The sequence below is a fragment of the Harpegnathos saltator genome, unplaced genomic scaffold (assembly GCF_003227715.2).
Source record: "Harpegnathos saltator strain DR-91 unplaced genomic scaffold, Hsal_v8.6 scaffold66, whole genome shotgun sequence".
Classification (NCBI taxonomy): Eukaryota; Metazoa; Arthropoda; class Insecta; order Hymenoptera; family Formicidae; genus Harpegnathos; species Harpegnathos saltator.
Genome location: NW_020230493.1, coordinates 217,603 through 236,717, shown reverse-complemented (window position 1 = coordinate 236,717; position 19,115 = coordinate 217,603). Strand labels below are relative to the sequence as shown.

The window sequence follows — 19,115 nt, the reverse complement described above, 5'->3', positions numbered from 1 at the left end:
TACCTCATGCCAAGTAGGACGTTCTCCTAATTCTTTTTTTCTTAAAAACATAGAAACAATCTTATCTTTTAATTGAATTTTTCTCCAATCTTGTCCACCTCCTAATTCAACCAACTTCATTAACTTTATTAATTGTTTCTTTTTGTTCTATCTTACTACAATAATTACAAGAATTTAAATTGCAAGGACGGCGAGAAAGTCCATCAGCATTTTGATGAGAACTCCCTTTTCTATATTGTATTTCAAAATCATACTGTTGGAGTCTCTCTAACCATCGAGCCAACTGTCCTTCTAATTCCTTAAAAGACATTAACCATCTTAGCGGAATATGATCCGAACGAACAATGAAATTCCTTCCATATAAATAATGATGAAACGATTTAATCGAATCTATTACTGCGAGCAATTCTCTTCGTGTCACACAATAATTCCTTTCTGATTTACTTAAAACTCTACTATAATAAGCTATCACCTTCTCAGAATTTCCTTGAATTTGAGATAAAACTGCTCCGATACCATGATTTGAAGCGTCAGTGTCTAAAATAAATTTACCTTGCTCTTTGGGAAAAGCTAATATCGGAGAAGAAATTAAATTTTCTTTTAACTTCTCAAAAGATTCCTGACATTGATTTGTCCATAAATTATAAATTTGGAATTATTTTCCGTCAAAGTATAAAAGGGCTTGGCAATTAGAGAAAAATTTTTAACAAATCTCCGATAATATGAACTAAATCCTAAAAAACTTCTAAGTTGTTTTCTTGTTTGAGGAACCGGCCACTCCTTTACTGCAATAATTTTCTCAGGATCTGTGGTAACACCTCTCTCAGAAATTATATGACCTAAATATTTCACAGATCTGCCTAAAAGACTACACTTCTTTGGATTTATACTTAATTTAGCTAACCTAAAACGTGAAAGTACAATTCTCAAATTTTTAATCATTCCCTCAAATGTTTTACTAAAAATAATCACATCGTCCAAATAAACCATACAAATTTTCGACAATAATTCCCGAAGAACTCGCTCCATTAAACGCTCAAAAGTCGCTGGCGCATTACATAACCCAAACGGCATAACAGTAAACTGCCAAAGTCCTCCTCCTACAGAAAACGCCGTTTTTTTATCTTCCGGACGAATTTTCACCTGCCAATATCCACTTTTTAAATCTAAAGTCGAAAACCAAACATTCCCTGACAGCTGATCTAAAATGTCATCAATTCGAGGAATCGGATAAGAATCTTTTAATGTTACAGAATTCAATTTCCTATAGTCTACACAAAAACGCAACGTCCCTTCTTTTTTTTTAACTAAAACAACTGGAGAAGCCCACGGACTCTGAGACTCCTCAATTACTCCTTTCTCAAGCATTTCCTTAATAATCCCATTTATCTCAGAACGAAAATGAAAAAGGATTTGACGAGGAACCTGCTTTATTGGACGAGAATCTGTCAATTCAATCTTATGCTCCAATAAATTAGAACCTCCTGCAATAATTTCTTCCGAAAATACATCCTGAAATTCAGTTAAAAGCTTAGCAAATTCCTCTTTTTTGTTCAAGATCTAAATTTTCTGAATCTCTATCAAATAACTCTTTCAAAAAGTTAGGAACTTGCACTTTTTCCCTAATACGAGAACATAAAATTTCCTCTTGAACTATTCCTAAAATAGATTGTAAGTTTTCTTCTAATCCTGTCATTGAAAGAAAATCTAACCCAAGAATGCATTCCTCAATATCAGCAATAAAAACCGGCATTGTTAATATAAATTTTCCTATTTTAATCGTAACATTAGTTTTAAAATATACAGGAACCTTTTCCCCTGTGGGATACAAAAGAAAATTTTTTACTTCAATCCTCCTTTTTGGAGGCTTTACAAATTTCTCACAAATTACGACATCAGAACCCGTATCAATCCTGAAAATACAAATTTCTCCGTCAACTTTACCATAATAACAAAAATTTTCTCTAATTCTACTTAACCTAAATTTATTCTCTACCGGGGTTTCATTTTCTTTTGCCTAATACCCCCCGTCCCATTTGGTAAAACCTAGTTTAATTGTTTGTTAACAAAAACAGGACATTATGCTCTAAAATGTTCTTTACTTCCACAATTCCAACATTCCCTATTATTAAAATTAAAATTCTTCCTTTTATTATTAAAATTCTTTTGCCAATTTTGTAAATTACCTCGTTCATTCCGTGAAAATTCCATCTCCCTTCTTCGAACAAAATTTCCCGTTTTCTGAATATTTAAATTAAATTTTCTTTCATAAAATTGTTTACTTGAAAAATTTCCCTCTTCTGAAATCGTTTGAATAATTTTCGCACGCTCTATTGTTGATTTTAAAGAAACAATTCCCTCAAGCTGTAATGTTTATTTAACTAGGCCTTGTGATAATCCCAAAATGAATTGGGCACAAGCTATTTTGTCACGAACTTCATTTTTACACTCTGGATAAGCTAACCTGACTAATTTTTCTAATTCCCCCCCATAAGACGCAAAATCTTCATTAATTTTAATTTTCCTATTAATAAATTGAGAATAAGAATGCTGAAAAGAATTACTTTCTCCAAAACGTAATTCTAACTTCGATTTTAACTCATTATAATCTAAATTTTGTTCTATCCCATCTAAAACTGAACGCGCCTTCCCTCTCAAATTTGTCGCAAAAACTAAAGCCTTTTCCTCCTCACTCCATTTATTAGCTCGCGCAACTAATTCAAACTGAGAGACATATTCATAAAAAGACTCAGTACCGTCGTAAATATCGGGTTTTAAATTAAGACATTTTTGACACTGGCCTTGACAATTTTCCCCTTGTCCTTGCGGCTCCATCCTCCAATTTTGTCGCAACTCCTGGAGCTCCAGTCGCTCTCGTTCCCGCTCCTCACGTAGCTGACGCAACTCTCTCATCGCTGCTATCAACGTCGGAGCCTCTGTCTCTGCTTCCTGTCCGGTCGCAACCGCCTGACGGGCTTCTGCTGTTTGACTCCGCGTTGCCATCGGAGAATGTAACATTTCTCACAACACTTCTTTTCACTCGGATAATAAAAAAATCGTGTCAATGCTTCCGCACGACGTCGATCTTATCCCAGACGAGCCCCCAAAATGTTGCGCCCTTGCGCAAGAAAAATAACACGGAATTAATAAAACGAAAGAAGCTTTATTTTAATACGTCCGTTCGTCGTGACAAGACCAGGGCGACTCTCACTCATCTCTTCTTCTTTCCTTTTTTATTTATTAAACAATCTCCTTGACAACAACAGCTGTCAAACAATCTCTACTCGATTCCTTTGCAGTCCACTCCCAGGAACGTGGGGATAACTGTCCCCCAAAGACACGGGCGCAGCAATACCAATCATAGCGAAAGATTTAAAATATTTCAATCGGCTTAAGTAAAGTTGTTTGTTCTGGATTATTGAAGAAATCCGATTACGAAAGAAGAAGAAGAAGCTGTTTGCGCTGTTTGTACACATACACTAAAGAAAAACATTCAAGGTTATGTATATATTTTACTTACTATATATATAACATATATTAAGCTATGTGCACACATTTGTAATAAATAAATTATAGTGAATAATTAATTTGTTTTTACGCAATGTACGAAAAGAATAGATACATAACTGATTTAACTAATGAGCAATATGTTCTTACAGTATGGAAGTTGCACAGAAAAAGAAAAGAGCCCCTAAAACAACAAACAAGCAATTAGATTTCCTTATTACATATATGGAAAACCATACTGCGTTTGCCACAGGCAAATTATTAGGAGCAAGAGGAAAGCCAGTTCACGACTTACAATGGCAGCAATTAACTAAACAGTTAAATAGCTTAGACGGCCCATCAAAAGGTACAGAAGGTTGGAGAAAAGTAAGTTTTATTATATATTTCTATCATAGTTAAAGTATTATTTCCTCACATTGTTTTCTTTATTATTAAAATGCTATTTTTTTATAATGTTAGTATAACGTTGTCTTGTGCATCTTGTAGCTCTGGTGCATCTGTGATAGGTGTCATCAGCCAAGGTTCCAAACCGTAACCTGCATCGCCTATAATCAAATAAACATTTTTATATACATTGTTAGGTAAATAAATATAAAATAATCGTGATACTTACCCAAAAGCCACGTTGTTCGATCTCCAGAATCATATAATCGTTGCATTTCGTCCCTTATGGTACAATGTCTCTATATAAAGCTGTCATGGACACTTCCAAGAAATCTAGCATTGACGTTTAAGATTTCCAAATCGTGTGACGCTATCTTATTATAAATAATACAAGTATGCATTAAGTTTCTTTTTGAATTTGTATAGTATATTATATATTATATATTTTTGTAGTGAGTCTACTTACTGCCTGTACATTAATTGAATGGAAACCTTTTATGGTTTATACATATATGATTCCTCGTGATGTTTTGGTCTCACAATAGCGACATAAGTGCAATCTATGCAACCTATTACTCCTTTAAAAATCCTTTCCTTTTGAAATCTGTAAAAATATATTGTACAAAACAATATTATAAGAAAATTATGAAAAAAATTATAATTCAGTGAATAGACAAATTTATTTAATATTATTTAAAGAAAGATTTGTAAAAAAAATCACAACAGTTAAGTGCAATCATATATAAATTATTTCAATTTCCTGATATTATTACATTGTTTTCTTAAGAAAAATATAAATTGTTTACAGTCAGAGTAAATTTTTAACGGTCTTTTATAATTGTAAAAGGATGTCACTTTTCTTTTAAAGCTGCTCGTTTTTCCTCCGTGTTTGGGAATTTGATCCACTCGTTGGCAAGCAATTGCGTGATACCCATCGCTACTGCTTTTATTGCTCTGTTAGTTGCTGGTTGTGATATAGATATCAAATAATCATTACCAATATCTTTTTGATAAGAACCTATAGTAAAAAAACGCAGTGCAGCTAAAACCTGTAAGTAGTTAGTAACACATAAGTTTTTATTATACAAATTTGAACAAAATCAGTTTACAGTCATGGACATCAATAAAGTTGTTCGTTATGTTTTCAATATAGTTCGGAACACAGTTGATAATCTAATAAGAGAACTTGTTTTGAAAACTTTTCAGCAAATAAGTTCTCTCGTTGAACCATCAATTGCGTTCCGAACTGTATCTAAATATAGCGGAAAACTTTAATGTCCGCATGTCTATTATGTATTTTAAAGTTATATTAGAATTTACATAATTATCTATGTTTCTACACTTAAGCTGGGGACACACACTTTCCGTAACCGTAACCGTAAGATTTCGACCAATCGCGTTGCTCGATTCGGCAGTAACCGTAACCGTAACCATAACGTAGTAGTCGAAAAATTTCAGCATGTTGGAATTCTACGGTATGTTTCTTACGGATAGCCAATCAGATTGACGTTGTCTGACGTCACAGTCCGGCGCGATCAAGAAAGCATTCTGAGATAAGTGTATGGATCATTTGTATTGCCACAAAATGTATACAGACTCCGAAGATATACAAGATATAAGTGTGATGGAAGTAACATCGGATTTAGTATTCAATTCGATACATACGACCGAATTGAATACTGAAGCCGATGCTACTTTCATCGACATCGTGAGAGGTTATCCTCATCTTTATGCAAAGAACTTGAAAGATTTTAAAGATAAAAATGTACGTGAACGCTCATGGGAAGAAATAGCATCCGTTCTAAATTGTTCAGGTATGTGTAATTATATAAATTCGCAACTAAAATATATTTACGAAAATAAATACGTAAAATTATTTAAGTGGAAGATTGTCAGAGGCGATGGTTACGCTTGAGGGAAAAATTTGCAAAAGAGCGAAAGTTACGGGATGCAGAAACAAAGAGTGGTAGTGGAAGTATTACAGGAAGAAAAGAATGGGCTTTGTATCAAAATATGATGTTTCTTTCGAAACATGTTCAGTCAAGAAAGTAAGTAATGTAGCTAAAAAATATAACAAGTATTCACGAAAGTGTTTTTGTTCTTCAATGTTTTAGAACCTATACAAACTTACAGTCCGCTACACAACGACCGGTGATTAAAGCACACCCAGTATCGTCTTGTACTTCAAGTACTCAAAATCCTTAATCTTCAATATCAGTATCATTATCACCTTCCTAGTCACCATCAAATTCTGATAGCATGCCATTCTCTTCAGTGTCGCCTGCAAGTTCCCGAAATACCCCACCACCTCAAATATCTACTCGTCAACAATCACCAATTTTTCTAAATTCTCCACTGCCGAAGAATTCTGCATTCCATACAATATATAGTTCAACACCATCACCTAGTGACGGAGATGATCACAATTTAACTATTTCTTTGACATCTCCACAATCCATTCTGACTCCTCAATCCTCTAAATGTGAAAAGCCAACAAATCCAGAGATATCTTTACAAACATTTCGACACCTAAAAGAAAATGTAAGTAATCTATTTTTAATATACTGGAAGCGATATAATATTTTTTATAGTCTAATTTGATCTTGTATTGTAGCAGAGAATATGCAACAAGAAGAGAAGAATCATTTCTTGCCCGGATGGACCCAAAGAAAAAAACGCTCTGTCGCTGTTGAAGCAAATTTCTTGAAAGTATCATCGGAATTAAGTTCATATCTCAGAAATTCCCAAGATACAACATCAAATGCAAGCGATGTAGAGTTATTTGGAAAATGGATTTCTTGTGAATTGAGAAAATTGCCTGAAATGGATAAAGAAACAAAAAATGGAACAAATTACACAAATTATATTTACATCATAAGTGTTTTATGTATTCTACAGATTCGTTCAACAAAATAAATATTTAGATATATAAATATATTTTATTTAATTTTAGAAATTTTTATGTACGTTATATGAGATTCGATTAACAAAATTAAATATGATATATATTACATATAATATATGAAAATATATATGATTATTAAATATTTTATACAGAAACATATATCATCTCTTTTTTATTCTCGATTTGTTCCTCTTCTAATGTAATCGTATTGCCATGGAATCTCTCCAACTGGGGTTACAAAGTAATCTGATAAAATATCGCGTAGTTCCATTGCGTTTGTGTTCGCTCGATGTGCACCAGTAGGTCATAACCGTTGTGTTTGTATCTGTTCATTCCTCCAAGTTCCTTCAATTACTAGACCGTCTTCTAATTCTGAATCGATGAAATGTGATGGACAGTATATACGTTTTTCTGGCATATGTTTTTCATCATCTGTCTTTAAAAAATTATGAAGCCATATAGTACTAATTACAATCTGGTCAACAGCTTTTACATCTAAACAAATTGTTCGACGTAAAATTCTCCAACGTGCAGAAAGTATTCCGAATGCGTTCTCTATCGTTCTTCTACCACGAGATAATCTATAATTAAATAATTGCTTTTTCTCTACCAATTTCCGTCCAGCGTAGGGCCTCATAAAATTTTTCATTAGTGGGAAAGCTTGATCACCGATAAAAAATATGGCGTTGATTGATTACTACCAGGAAGTTGTATTTGTCCTCGTGGTATGTTTAATGTTTCATTTTTAACTGCTTGGCCTATTTCGGATGAAGCAAATATGCTCCCATCGCTAATACTGCCATTAGCACCAACGTCAATAAGAGTAAATTTATAATTGGAATCGCAAGCAGCCATTAGGACAATGCTGAAAGTTTTTTTATAGTTGAAATAGACACTTCCAGAATTTGGTTGAGCTTGGATGTTTATGTGTTTTCCATCGAACGATCCAACACAATTTGGAATATTCCAATGTTTAAGAAAACCTGTGGCTATTTCTTTCCATTTTTCTGACGTTGGAGGGGTCAGATATAATGGGATCAATACTTTGTTTAATATGGTACAAGTATGCTTAATGACCGAAGATGCTGTTGATGCTCCGATTCTATATGCAAAAGCGATAGAAAGCAGTTGGTCACCAGTAGCCAGAAATCTGTAATTATGACAAACATTACTTAGTTTATCGTGCTTTGTATCGTATATATTAATCAGCTAAAAAAAATAATACATGCTCCATATTTGGCTTGCGGTAGTTGTAAGTACAAACTAAAGCGAACTAAAGCATTCAAGTTACATTTTTAGTTTCAGTTCTTTTATACACTACAATACACTATACACACTTTTATACTCTTTATACACTAAATCTATTCTACAAAATAATGCACACTTCTGGTATATTCTGTGCAAATAACATAAACGAACCTATTATCAATGCAATTTTAAAAAATATACGTTATTGAATGCATATGATTTACCTCAAAGTCAGAGACAATCGTTGTTCTGGGCATAAAGCTCTCCAATTTTCTTTCCTCAAAAATGGTTCAACTAATTTCAACAATAAATAAAAAACGTCAACACTCATTCGAGTATACCGAAAAAACATTTCCGTGTCATCTTTTAGCTCTTGAAATAGAGCATTAAAATCTCCTTGCTGGTTACGGTTTTTGTTGATACTTCTAACCCACCATCTCCGATTAATCCAACGTTTAGCATAATTTCTTCTATGTACAATGTACTCATACATCTAATAATAAATATTAAATAATTTTATTGCCTCCATCTATTAACAACGTATTCTATTTAATCTTTCCTTTGCTGAAAGATGAAATATTTCATTTAATCAGTTTATGTGTGTTTCTTTATTATTCCAATTATGTCGATTTGTAATAGAGTATTTAATGCATATATTTATACATACCCAAAGATAATATATAATAACAATATTACCTTTATAATGTATTTCTGCAGTATTGGTTATATATTGCGGGTATTTTACTTTACTTAAATGAAGTCAAAGGTCCGCCGTGGTTGCGTGGCAACGCTGCGTTACGGAAACATTATGTGTTTTGCAGACTCCTACGTTACATTTAAAGTTACGGTTACGGAAAGTGTGTGTCCCCAGCATTAATCCTCTCCTTCCTTTACGTTGTAAAATATTTTGAAGTGAGTCACATATATAAATTACTGCTTCTTTTAATAAGCGGAAAACTCTTATAAATTGTTCATCCGTTAAATTAAATGGATTAATACTATCTCTCAACTCTTTCATTATTAGAGAATTTTCCCTCTTTTCTTCCTTTTCCACATCATTTAGCATATTGATGAGTATTCCACAAGCCATTTCATTCACAATAAAAAATATTAATATTAACTTAACCTTACAAGATTGCGTTATGACATTAACGTTCTCCGGCAGCCAGCGTTAGCATTACTTTACGTAACGCAAGAAAATGCGTTACAAATTGCGTTAAAGTGGTTTACAGAATACGGATTTATAGTGAAAAATAATATAACGCAAACTTAACGTTAATGTAACGCATATTGACGACGCCATACGTTAAGATGCATTTACAGAATACGAAATCGTAAAACATGCGTTACGAGCCATATAACGCATGCGTTAAAAAGTTTCAGAATAAGCCTGCAGAAGTCCATAACCTAAAGGTAAAGATTATTTACTTATAAATAACCTACTTATAGATAACTTACTAAGATTATTTACTTATAAATAACTTACTTATAGATAACTTACTTATAAATTATTAAAAATTGCTAATTTAATGAGCAATTTAGATAATAAATAAAAATACAGACATATGTGTCTGTATAGATTTTGAATAATATAAAAATATTGAATTAGTCAACAATATATATATCATATATATTTAAATATATAAAATATTGTTGATATATATATATATATATATAATTTCTTTCTCAGGGAACAAATAATAAAATTGAGAAAACTGAGAAAAGGATCAACAAAAACAAGCCTAAAAATGGAAAAAGAAAAATTTGGTATTATATTAAAAGATGCAATGGGAAATATTTTAATAAATGATCAAGGATACGTCACATGTACTTGTGAAGGTTTGAAAATCAAATAATCTAAATATAAATAAATTTAAAAATTTGGATACATGATATTTCAATTATTTTAATATATTTGTATATATACATAATATTAATAATTATGTTTGTTGATATTCATATTTTAAGGTCTGCAATTTCAAATGCTATATAAAGAAATAGATTTTACTTACGATACAGTGGAATGTATTGTTGACAATACATCAGTATATGTAAAATTACGTGAAACTATAGATATTTCATTAAGAAATAATGAAGATACAATATCTTCTCCAGTAATAAGAAATGATGAAAATACAATATCTTTTCCACCAGTAATACAACATGAAAATAATATGATTATTGAAGGACATAGGACAGATAATAGTTTTCTTTGGTCCGATGAAAGTACCAAATTATTATTACATATATACAAAGAAAAAATAGAACTTTTGACAAACCGAAAAATAAAAACGAGAAAAATATTATTGGGAAAAAATACGTGAAATCATGCAATCAAAAGGATACACTATTACAACCACTCAAATAGAAAACAAATATAAATCCCTTGAAAGATCATTTAAAAATATGATTGCAAATAACAAAAAGACAGGCAAAGGATGTACAACGTGTTTATATCAAACGTAAATTGTAATCTTTATTAATTTTAAGATTTGTGAAGAATTAATGTATGTAAAATAACATTATTTTCTGTTATAGGGAATTAACGGAACTTTTAGGCTCTAGGCACAATATTGAACCTTTGGCCGTCTCTGGTAGAGAAGGTTTAATTTTACGAGAAGATGTGAGAGCAAGTACATCTCTGTAGGTTCGACATTTAATATTTTATTTTCATACTTAAAAACATATATATATATATATATATGTTAATATATAATAATTAATCTGTTACTAACATTTAATGAACAGAAATCTATATTTTACATTATTGTAGATCTATTTCTGATTTTAATGATGAAAATACAACTGATGAAAGTACACTCTTTTATAATATGCAAGAAGAAAATAATAATGCAAGAGAAGTAAGAACGACAAGGGACATTATTACAAGAAATATTTCCAACGAAGTATAACACAATATATCCCATTAATATAAAAAGATATAATTTTATCTAATTTCAAACATATCATATGCATATATATATTTTTTTTACAGATATTACAAGAACAAACACAAAGAAAAAGAAACAGAAATATGTCACAAACAGCAGAAAAGTGTCAAGAAAGTATTGAAAAATTTATAAATATTACTATACAAGAAAAAGAAAGTAAATTAGAAATACAAAGACACATACTTACAGAATATAAACAACTGAGAATTACGAGGAATCCTTAAAAAAAGTACAAGAACAATTAGAAGTTGCAAATTGAAGGAAGAAAAAAATATTCTTTTAAAAGATTTCATTGGAAACAAAAATAAAAACTAAGAAAATGAAGAAACCAAAGAAAAAAGGAAGAAATATATATATTGGTTTTGTTTCGTTTATTTATCATATGTTTTGTTTATTACATAACTTTTACGTTTCGTTTGTTTTAATTTTACTTTACTTATAATTTATATACTTACTTTATCTTATAATTTATAAGTAAAAATATGCAAAATATAAACATAAATTACAAAATATTTGACATATAATAATGCATTATTTATTATGTATATTTGTATAGTTGTATTTATGTATGCATATATAATTGTATTTATTGAACATTTAATTGGCGACATATTTCATTGCGAATATATATTCTGGTTTCATTTTCTCTTAGTACTTCATCAATGCGTTGTTCAATGTGTAAATCTTGTACTTCAATATCTGGATATTCATCCTCCATGGAAGCTTCAAAATATTTTATTTCTCCTGCGTTCGCCATATTATGAAGTACATAACAAGCATGTATAACGTGAACTATTCTTACTATATCACGTAACTTGAAGTGATATAACTGCCTAAACCGTAAACGTTGTTTTAGACAACCAAAAGCATTCTCTATAATTACGCGACAAGAACTTAATTTTTGATTGAAATTTCTTTGTGCACGTGTCAAGTGCCCATTATCCCTAAATGGGACAATTAGTTGTTTTAAGCAAGGGTACGCACTGTCTCCTAATAAATAGTAATTATCTAAAAAAGAAAGATTAATAATATTTGAATAACATTTCAGATTGATAACTCAGGTGCAAATTATTAATTCTTATAATTTTTATCATGTTTTATTTAATTAAATTTAAAATAACCTCTGCAAAGTTCATGAAGATCATTACGAACTGGTGAATTTTTAAATACTCTCGCGTCATGGACGGAGCCAGGATATCCAACAAATACATCAAAAAATTTCATATTGTGGTTGGCCTTGGATATGCAATGAAAAGTATTGTTTCCGATTAATATATGAGTTGGGATCTTCTGTAGGTTTGTCAATTCTAATGTGGGATCCGTCTATGGCACCTAAAAAGGATATTATAGCTAACAAAGATAATATAAATACATTAAATAGAATCAATAAAAATATCAACAAAATTTAATTTCGATTGAAATAGTGAAATATTAAATACCAATTACACCAGGGAACTTTTTCTCATTGCGATAATGAGAAGCTGTTTCTTTTTTTTCATCCGCAGTTGGATATCGAATAATATTGGGTGCTAAATACATAATAAAATCAGTTACTCTGGTAATAACTTTATGCAAAACACTAATAGTTATTCCAAATCTGTCAGCCACATCACGATAACCAGCACTTTCATGGCCTAAAAACCACAGGTAACATAAAATTTGTTTTTCTGCAGTAACTTTTAAACGTCCTCCTTCTGTAAAAGAGATGTATGTGTTGTAATAGTTATCTTTTTTATAAAATAAATATGGGATTAATAAATAAAAATTTAATTTTTTAATATACACATACCTTGTAAGGAAGTAAATATCTCAGATACACGGAATTGGTTTATTAAATCGTATGCTACTTCTCTTGATAAATGAAAGTGCATAATGAAATCGATGTTGTTATAATTTTAGACTATGTTTTCCACATAATTATTTATTTTTACGTGTTCTATTCGTTGAATCATTCCAAAAACTGGATGAAATATTTATAATTCATTATGATCTAAATATAAAACATAAATTGATATATTAAATTAGGTTAAGTTATATTTTTTAATTTTTATTTCGTTCATAACATATTTGTTATAAAATATATTACCATTATTATCTTCAACCAGAAGTGGTGGTGGTAATGGTGGTATTAAATCAAAATCTTCATCTGAAGACTCAAGTTCTAGTTCAACTAACATATTGTATAACAGGCCTATTGTGTCTGTTGTGCGCCATATTGAATACTATTGAATACTGCACCATTGCGTTCTTTTCACTGTAATAGTACTCTTGCACTCATGTTGCCCGCGCCTGTACTACATCAGTCCTAGTGCATGAACTAGTACAGATGAAAAGAACAGACCTATATATGCAAAGAAAGCGTAAATAATTATTTTGAGACATGTAATAAAAGTTATTTAAAAGACAGTGTAGAATATGTTATAGCCGAGGCATTTGATGTGCATCAACTATTATCTACTGGTATGTAATTAAATGCGTTAAATATGAATGTGAAATATTTGAATGTTTACTATATAATATCGATAATTTTATGCTGTTCTGCAGACCCACAATATTTTCAACAATATTTGAATACAAATCTCCATTCGCTCGAGATTTCGGACGTATCAGCTTGTATAAATGCAGTGAATAATACACGTATGTTAGGTTAAGTTCAATTACGTTATGGCACGATCAGAGAGAAGAATGAGAGCGGCCATCGGCCGTATTTCGGGGGATACGGCTAGGCGCATTTTAGATACGCCATCTGACCAAAATGCGCCTAAACTACGTCCGCTAGGCGCACTTTCGCGGTGATAAAAGTAAAATGCGCCTAGGTTCGTGTCCGTACTACTTCCATGCAATGGATAGTAGATTAGAAAAAGACAGACGACAGACAATCGTTCCGTCTTTGTCTCACTACTGAGCGGCGCGCGGCAGTAAACACGAGGCGAGGTAGCGGCGATCTTATCGCTAAGCGAACATCTCTCCGCTTTTCTTTCATCTTTCATGCTCCAGAGACATCAAAAGACGCGGTAGCGTCTCGTGACAAGGGAACGTGCGAAGCGAGGAATTATTTTTCACGCACGCGAGGTAGCACATGGGAGACTAGACGAGCGTCGACATATTATTTGTTTCTTTCCCGCTCGTCTAGCTTATTGACTGCGTGAGCCGCGAGATTTTTCTCGCTACTCCTATACCTCGCTCTTTCTCTCTCTCTCTCTCGCTCGTTCTTTCTCTCTCTCGCGCACTTGCTCGCTCTTCCTCTCTTTTCATGAGTTGAAGCATTTGTTTCTACGAGATGTTTAAAATTCGGTTGACTTTACGAGTATTGAACACTCATATTCAGTAGCTTCGAGACATTAAGTCAATTAGACATTCCATGTTAATGGAATATGAGTGACTACTGAATATGAGTATTCAATACTCGTAAAGTCAACCGAATTTTAAACATCTCGTAGAAACAAATGTTTCAACTCATCAATATAAATGTAGAGGGAAGTAACCGAAACAGCCAAAAACCTCCTACAGAAAGGAAAAGATTTAAGCAGAAATTCATATTCAGTAGCTTCGAGACATTAAGTCAATTAGACATTCCATGTTAATGTAAGTTGCATATTAAATAATAATCATTCATTGTTAATCTCTTCTCTGCTTCGCATTTATTTTCGAGCTTTTTGCATTATGTTTCAAATCAGCATGTTAATCTTTGACTTGTGAAAGGAATTGTTCAATTAACAATTGAAACTTAGAGAATGTAATGATACTTAAAGAATGTAATGAAAGGCCATATATCATTAATAATTGATATGAGCAATTTCAATCGGTTCAATCAAAGAGCGTTCCATTGTGTAGGTTACAATTGGTTATATAGATAATATTTATAATGTTATAATTTATAACATCGTGAAAGATGCCGATTGAAAAACGCTAAGATTTAGTTTCATAATTTATTTTAACCGGAGTTTAAAACTTATTGAGACAAACTTGCATAGTCATATTGTTCATATGCATAACTGAAGTAGAACAAATAATTATATAAAAGTGAAGATGATGTCAAAATTAAGTCAAAATAATTTTGTCGTTATCTTGACCTTTGATGATTATTTGTTCTAGAGAAGGAAACAGATTAATTAAATGTAAAATATGTCTAATATAAAAGGCACGCTTGTACGGATTATGATTGGTTGATTTCCTTGTGCATATCAATGATGCGATTATGTAATTTTGTTGAAATAGGCTTTTAAAGAGTTGTCTTATTGAACCCGACAAAAAATACGTATATTTCGTTAATTTTTTTTGCGGAAGCGAAAAAGCTCACATGATTAAAAGATTACGGGTTTTGAGAGTTTGCTTAATGATGTTTGAAGAATATATATACATTTTTCTACAAGTATGTAAGGTTAAAAATATATAAAATATTGCAGTAAAAGCAAAGAGGTTGCAAATAGACGATTCCAAGGAATTTCTAAATGTGTGTGATTTAATTTTTCACAATTATTTAAAGTAGCTTTTTATTTTCTATAAGTATAGCTATCGTCTGAACTACAATCGGAACACAAATAATAAAATGGTAGCATTTAGAACAAAAATCGTTCTGGCCTCTCGGTAAAGTTTAATAAAAAATATTAATTATTAATGAATTTGGTTAATTGTAGTTAAAACGGTAAAGAGAAGTCTATTTTATAATGCTGCCAAGTTGCAAGTCGGTTAGTCAAATAGTTATTGAGATATGGTGCGCACCGTGGAACCTCCTTGCTTTCACTGCAATATTTTTCATATTTTTAATCTTATATGTAGAAATTTATATACATTCTTTACAAACATCACATTAAACAAACCCTCAAAACAAAAATCCTGTAATCTTTAAGAAACAGGATATTAATCTAAAAAATAGAAACGATCAGAAATAACCGCTCGGTACTTCTAATATTAACGAATTATATTCCGGTTAAAATAATATAAATCATATAATATATTCCGGTTAATATAATATAAGTCGTATAATATATTCCGGTTAATATAATATAAGTCGTGAAACTGGACCTAAGTAAGACTTACGTTTAAGCGAATGTTCTCTTTACTGAAAACATTAATAATAATAATAATAATTATTATTATTATATTTCTATTTATCTTTTTTCCTATACTATCTAACTATCTATCTATCTATTTTTCTATATCTACCTATCCATCTATCTATTTATCTATCTGTCTATCTATTTATCCATCTATATCTATCTCTATATCTATCTATCTATCTATCTATCTATCTATTTATCCATCTATCTTTTTTCTTCCTACGTATCATTGCAACCTATCCTGTTCTATCCATATTTATTGCAAATGCAAACAATTAATATTACATTAATTTTTATATTAAAATATATTTTTTATACCATAACATGCTGAATTAATAATTAATAAAATTCAACAGGTTATACTATAAAAACAAACACTTACGTAAAAAAATTATTACATTATTAAAAAGTTTGCATTTATTTTTTGATGGAGATCACCATTTTCTCGCGATTTCGGTTGAGCAACAATATGCACATTATCTATTCGTAAAATTAAATAATAAAATCGTAATTGAAATATGATAATAAAACTAATTAATTTTTTTACTAGACCAAATTTATTTTTGCTACGAAAAGAAAAATGTAACAATGGAATATCTTTTACAAAACAAATAACATTTCATTTAATTTTTAATTTATATTTATTAGCATAAATAAATTATTCTGTCATATACTTTAATAACAAATCATTTTTAAAAGATGTATATATCGGCTAAGAGTGGATTTCTATTAACTTTTCGTCTCTCATTATAATTCTCTTCTTTATTTGTGCATTAATACTAAATATTCTTTATATACATATACACTATATATGTGTCATTTATTTATATATATATTGTCATGTAATTAATATATTTAATCAAGCCGTAAGAACACGAGAAGAGAGGAAGAGCGAGCAAGTGCGCGAGAGAGAGAAAGAACGAGCGAGAGAGAGAGAGAGAGAGAGAGAGAAAGAGCGAGGTATAGGAGTAGCGAGAAAAATCTCGCGGCTCACGCAGTCAATAAGCTAGACGAGCGGGAAAGAAACAGATAATATGTCGACGCTCGTCTAGTCTCCCATGTGCTACCTCGCGTGCGTGAAAAATAATTCCTCGCTTCGCACGTTCCCTTGACACGAGACGTTACCGCGTCTTTTGATGTCTCTGGAGCGTGAAAGATGAAAGAAAAGCGGAGAGATGTTCGCTTAGCGATAAGATCGCCGCTACCTCGCCTCGTGTTTACTGCCGCGCGCCGCTCAGTAGTGAGACAAAGACGGGACGATTGTCTGTCGTCTGTCTTTTTCTAATCTACTATCCATTGCATGGAAGTAGTACGGACGCGAACCTAGACGCATTTTACTTTTACCACCGCGAAAGTGCGCCTAGCGGACGTAGTTTAGGCGCATTTTGTCAGATGGCGCATTTAAAATGCGCCTAGCCGTATCAAAGAGAAGCCTGAAAGCGGGCATGGCTGCATTTGCAGCGTTATGGAAAATTTGGCTGATTCGCAGCGCCAACTGGGTCCATTTTTCATGGACATGAACTACTAAGCCAATGTCTACGATTTGTCGGTACTATTCCGTGTTATGTCCATAATTATTTGGTTCTGTTCTGTGCTATGTTCACGAGCGAGCTAGATTAGTTTGATAAAAACGAAGAATCGGTCTTCGTCTCACCACCAGCGAATAGACAATCGCGACGAAGCGAGCTAGCAGCGATGTTATCGTAAGGCAGACATCGCTGCCATCCCCTCTTTCACCCCCTTGTTTTCCTTTCTACATTGTTTTATATTCATAATTCGGGAAGAAAATAATTTCGAAAGTTCGGACGATTTCTAGCAATGACGCGACAGAAACAACGCGAGGCCACATTAATTTGTCATGACTTTTATATTACTTATAATTACATAAACGCCCATATATGCAAATTATAGATAATTATTGCGCGTATGTTTTAATATTGTACAATATGGCATATAATAACAACAACTTCATTTCTTGCAGTATTTTTTTAAGATCTTCGTTGAGGTCGTGAATTAATTATTTTCTTCATCAATCAGTTTTCTGCAAAAATTAAGATTTTTTAAATAAAATATAAAATGTTTCTCTTCTCTTCTTTCCGAAGAGTTAATTAAAAAATATGTACTCCACAGAGTCAACTAACAAATGTGTAGTCAGAAGAGTCAATTTAAAAGTGTACTCCGAAAAGTCAATTTAATAGCGTATTCCAAAGAGTCAATTTGAAAGCGTATTTTGAAAAATCAAATTAATATTGTAATCCGAAAAGTCAATTTATAATAGAATATTTACTTCGATGATTCAGCTAAAGAAAAAAACATTTATTTATTATTATATTCAGAGAATAATATTTAATTTATTATTTATACTTATCTTACTTATGTTTACCCTACATATGCTTCTTTGAATGAAAAATTTAATTTGTTGACTGATTCAGATTCAGATTTGTTAAAATATCTCTTATGCGCAACTCTTGAACAGGTAGGTAGTAAAATAATTTTCTTTCTTTACGAATTTTATAAACTTTTCACGAACATAAAAATTGAAACATTCTCAGAGAACAAATAACTTTTCTTGAACATTTAAATCAAAGGAAAATCTTTTCCCATTAATAAAGAATGAATAATTAATATCTCACACGAGAGGAATCTTCATCCTTGAAATAACCGCGTGATTTTGCTTTTAGAAAAGTATAATATTGATGTAACAGTAACAAATGCTACCCAATAACGATACAAATCTTAAACGTTTTTGAGAAATGCAGTTTGAAGTTTAGTCTCTTCTGTTAATGTCGTTATAGCAGAAGAATTACCAATTTGCTTCAGTAGCGCAGTGGATCAGGCTTTGTGATATGAGCGTAGAGGTTGTTCAAGTGTGTTATTTTTACTATCACAGGGAGAACTATGTAGAATGTATAATAATACGCAGACAAATTCTTTACATAATCATACTTATTTCTTTTAGCATGAATAAAAATGATCAATGCTAACGTGATAAGTGTATATCACAATTGTACGTATACGCAATTGTACACATATACACACACGTACACACGTATACCAATG

At 31.4% G+C, this 19,115-nt stretch overlaps 4 protein-coding genes and 1 long non-coding RNA gene across 13 annotated transcripts; 3 read left to right on the top strand and 2 right to left on the bottom strand.

Moving 5' to 3' along the window:
* Positions 1-3,660: 3,660 nt before the first annotated feature.
* Positions 3,661-4,708, top strand: LOC112589930 (uncharacterized). Its single transcript, XM_025305008.1, has 3 exons — positions 3,661-3,873; positions 3,994-4,083; positions 4,700-4,708. The coding sequence occupies exons 1-3, from the start codon at positions 3,661-3,663 to the stop codon at positions 4,706-4,708; spliced, it is 312 nt and encodes a 103-aa protein (XP_025160793.1).
* Positions 4,709-5,317: 609 nt separating this feature from the next.
* On the top strand, positions 5,318-6,822 carry LOC105181166 (transcription factor Adf-1-like). Of its 3 annotated transcripts, none has more exons than XM_019840492.2 (4): positions 5,318-5,705; positions 5,774-5,939; positions 6,025-6,432; positions 6,506-6,822. In XM_019840492.2, the coding sequence occupies exons 1-3, from the start codon at positions 5,453-5,455 to the stop codon at positions 6,044-6,046; spliced, it is 441 nt and encodes a 146-aa protein (XP_019696051.1). In that variant the 5' UTR covers positions 5,318-5,452; the 3' UTR covers positions 6,047-6,432; positions 6,506-6,822. The 3 variants fall into 3 exon arrangements, with proteins under 3 accessions (XP_019696051.1, XP_019696050.1, XP_011136063.1); XM_011137761.3 differs by having other exon boundaries at positions 5,346-5,705; positions 6,006-6,432; XM_019840491.2 differs by lacking the exon at positions 6,025-6,432.
* A 111-nt stretch (positions 6,823-6,933) lies between these two features.
* Positions 6,934-9,375, bottom strand: LOC112589921 (uncharacterized). 4 transcript variants are annotated; one of them, XM_025304989.1, is made up of 5 exons: positions 9,176-9,375; positions 8,741-8,932; positions 8,269-8,608; positions 7,407-7,946; positions 6,934-7,232 (listed from the first exon to the last, which is right to left on the bottom strand). In XM_025304989.1, exons 3-4 carry the CDS (start codon positions 8,535-8,537, stop codon positions 7,445-7,447), a joined length of 771 nt encoding a protein of 256 aa, XP_025160774.1. In that variant the 5' UTR covers positions 8,538-8,608; positions 8,741-8,932; positions 9,176-9,375; the 3' UTR covers positions 6,934-7,232; positions 7,407-7,444. The 4 variants fall into 4 exon arrangements, with proteins under 4 accessions (XP_025160774.1, XP_025160772.1, XP_025160773.1 ...); XM_025304987.1 differs by lacking the exon at positions 6,934-7,232 and having other exon boundaries at positions 7,358-7,946; XM_025304988.1 differs by lacking the exon at positions 6,934-7,232 and having other exon boundaries at positions 7,358-7,946; positions 8,269-8,537.
* Positions 9,308-11,275, top strand: LOC112589922 (uncharacterized). Of its 2 annotated transcripts, XM_025304992.1 has the most exons (7): positions 9,308-9,457; positions 9,735-9,883; positions 10,013-10,506; positions 10,583-10,687; positions 10,818-10,950; positions 11,040-11,109; positions 11,185-11,275. In XM_025304992.1, the coding sequence occupies exons 3-7, from the start codon at positions 10,373-10,375 to the stop codon at positions 11,217-11,219; spliced, it is 477 nt and encodes a 158-aa protein (XP_025160777.1). In that variant the 5' UTR covers positions 9,308-9,457; positions 9,735-9,883; positions 10,013-10,372; the 3' UTR covers positions 11,220-11,275. The 2 variants fall into 2 exon arrangements, with proteins under 2 accessions (XP_025160777.1, XP_025160776.1); XM_025304991.1 differs by having other exon boundaries at positions 11,040-11,275.
* A 274-nt stretch (positions 11,276-11,549) lies between these two features.
* Positions 11,550-13,678, bottom strand: LOC105183051 (uncharacterized). Of its 3 annotated transcripts, none has more exons than XR_003113868.1 (6): positions 13,546-13,678; positions 13,082-13,336; positions 12,785-12,985; positions 12,435-12,689; positions 12,117-12,327; positions 11,550-12,003 (listed from the first exon to the last, which is right to left on the bottom strand). It is a non-coding gene; the product is annotated as an uncharacterized LOC105183051 (long non-coding RNA). The 3 variants fall into 3 exon arrangements; XR_003113869.1 differs by having other exon boundaries at positions 13,542-13,673; XR_003113867.1 differs by having other exon boundaries at positions 13,506-13,650.
* Between the last annotated feature and the right edge of the window lie 5,437 nt (positions 13,679-19,115).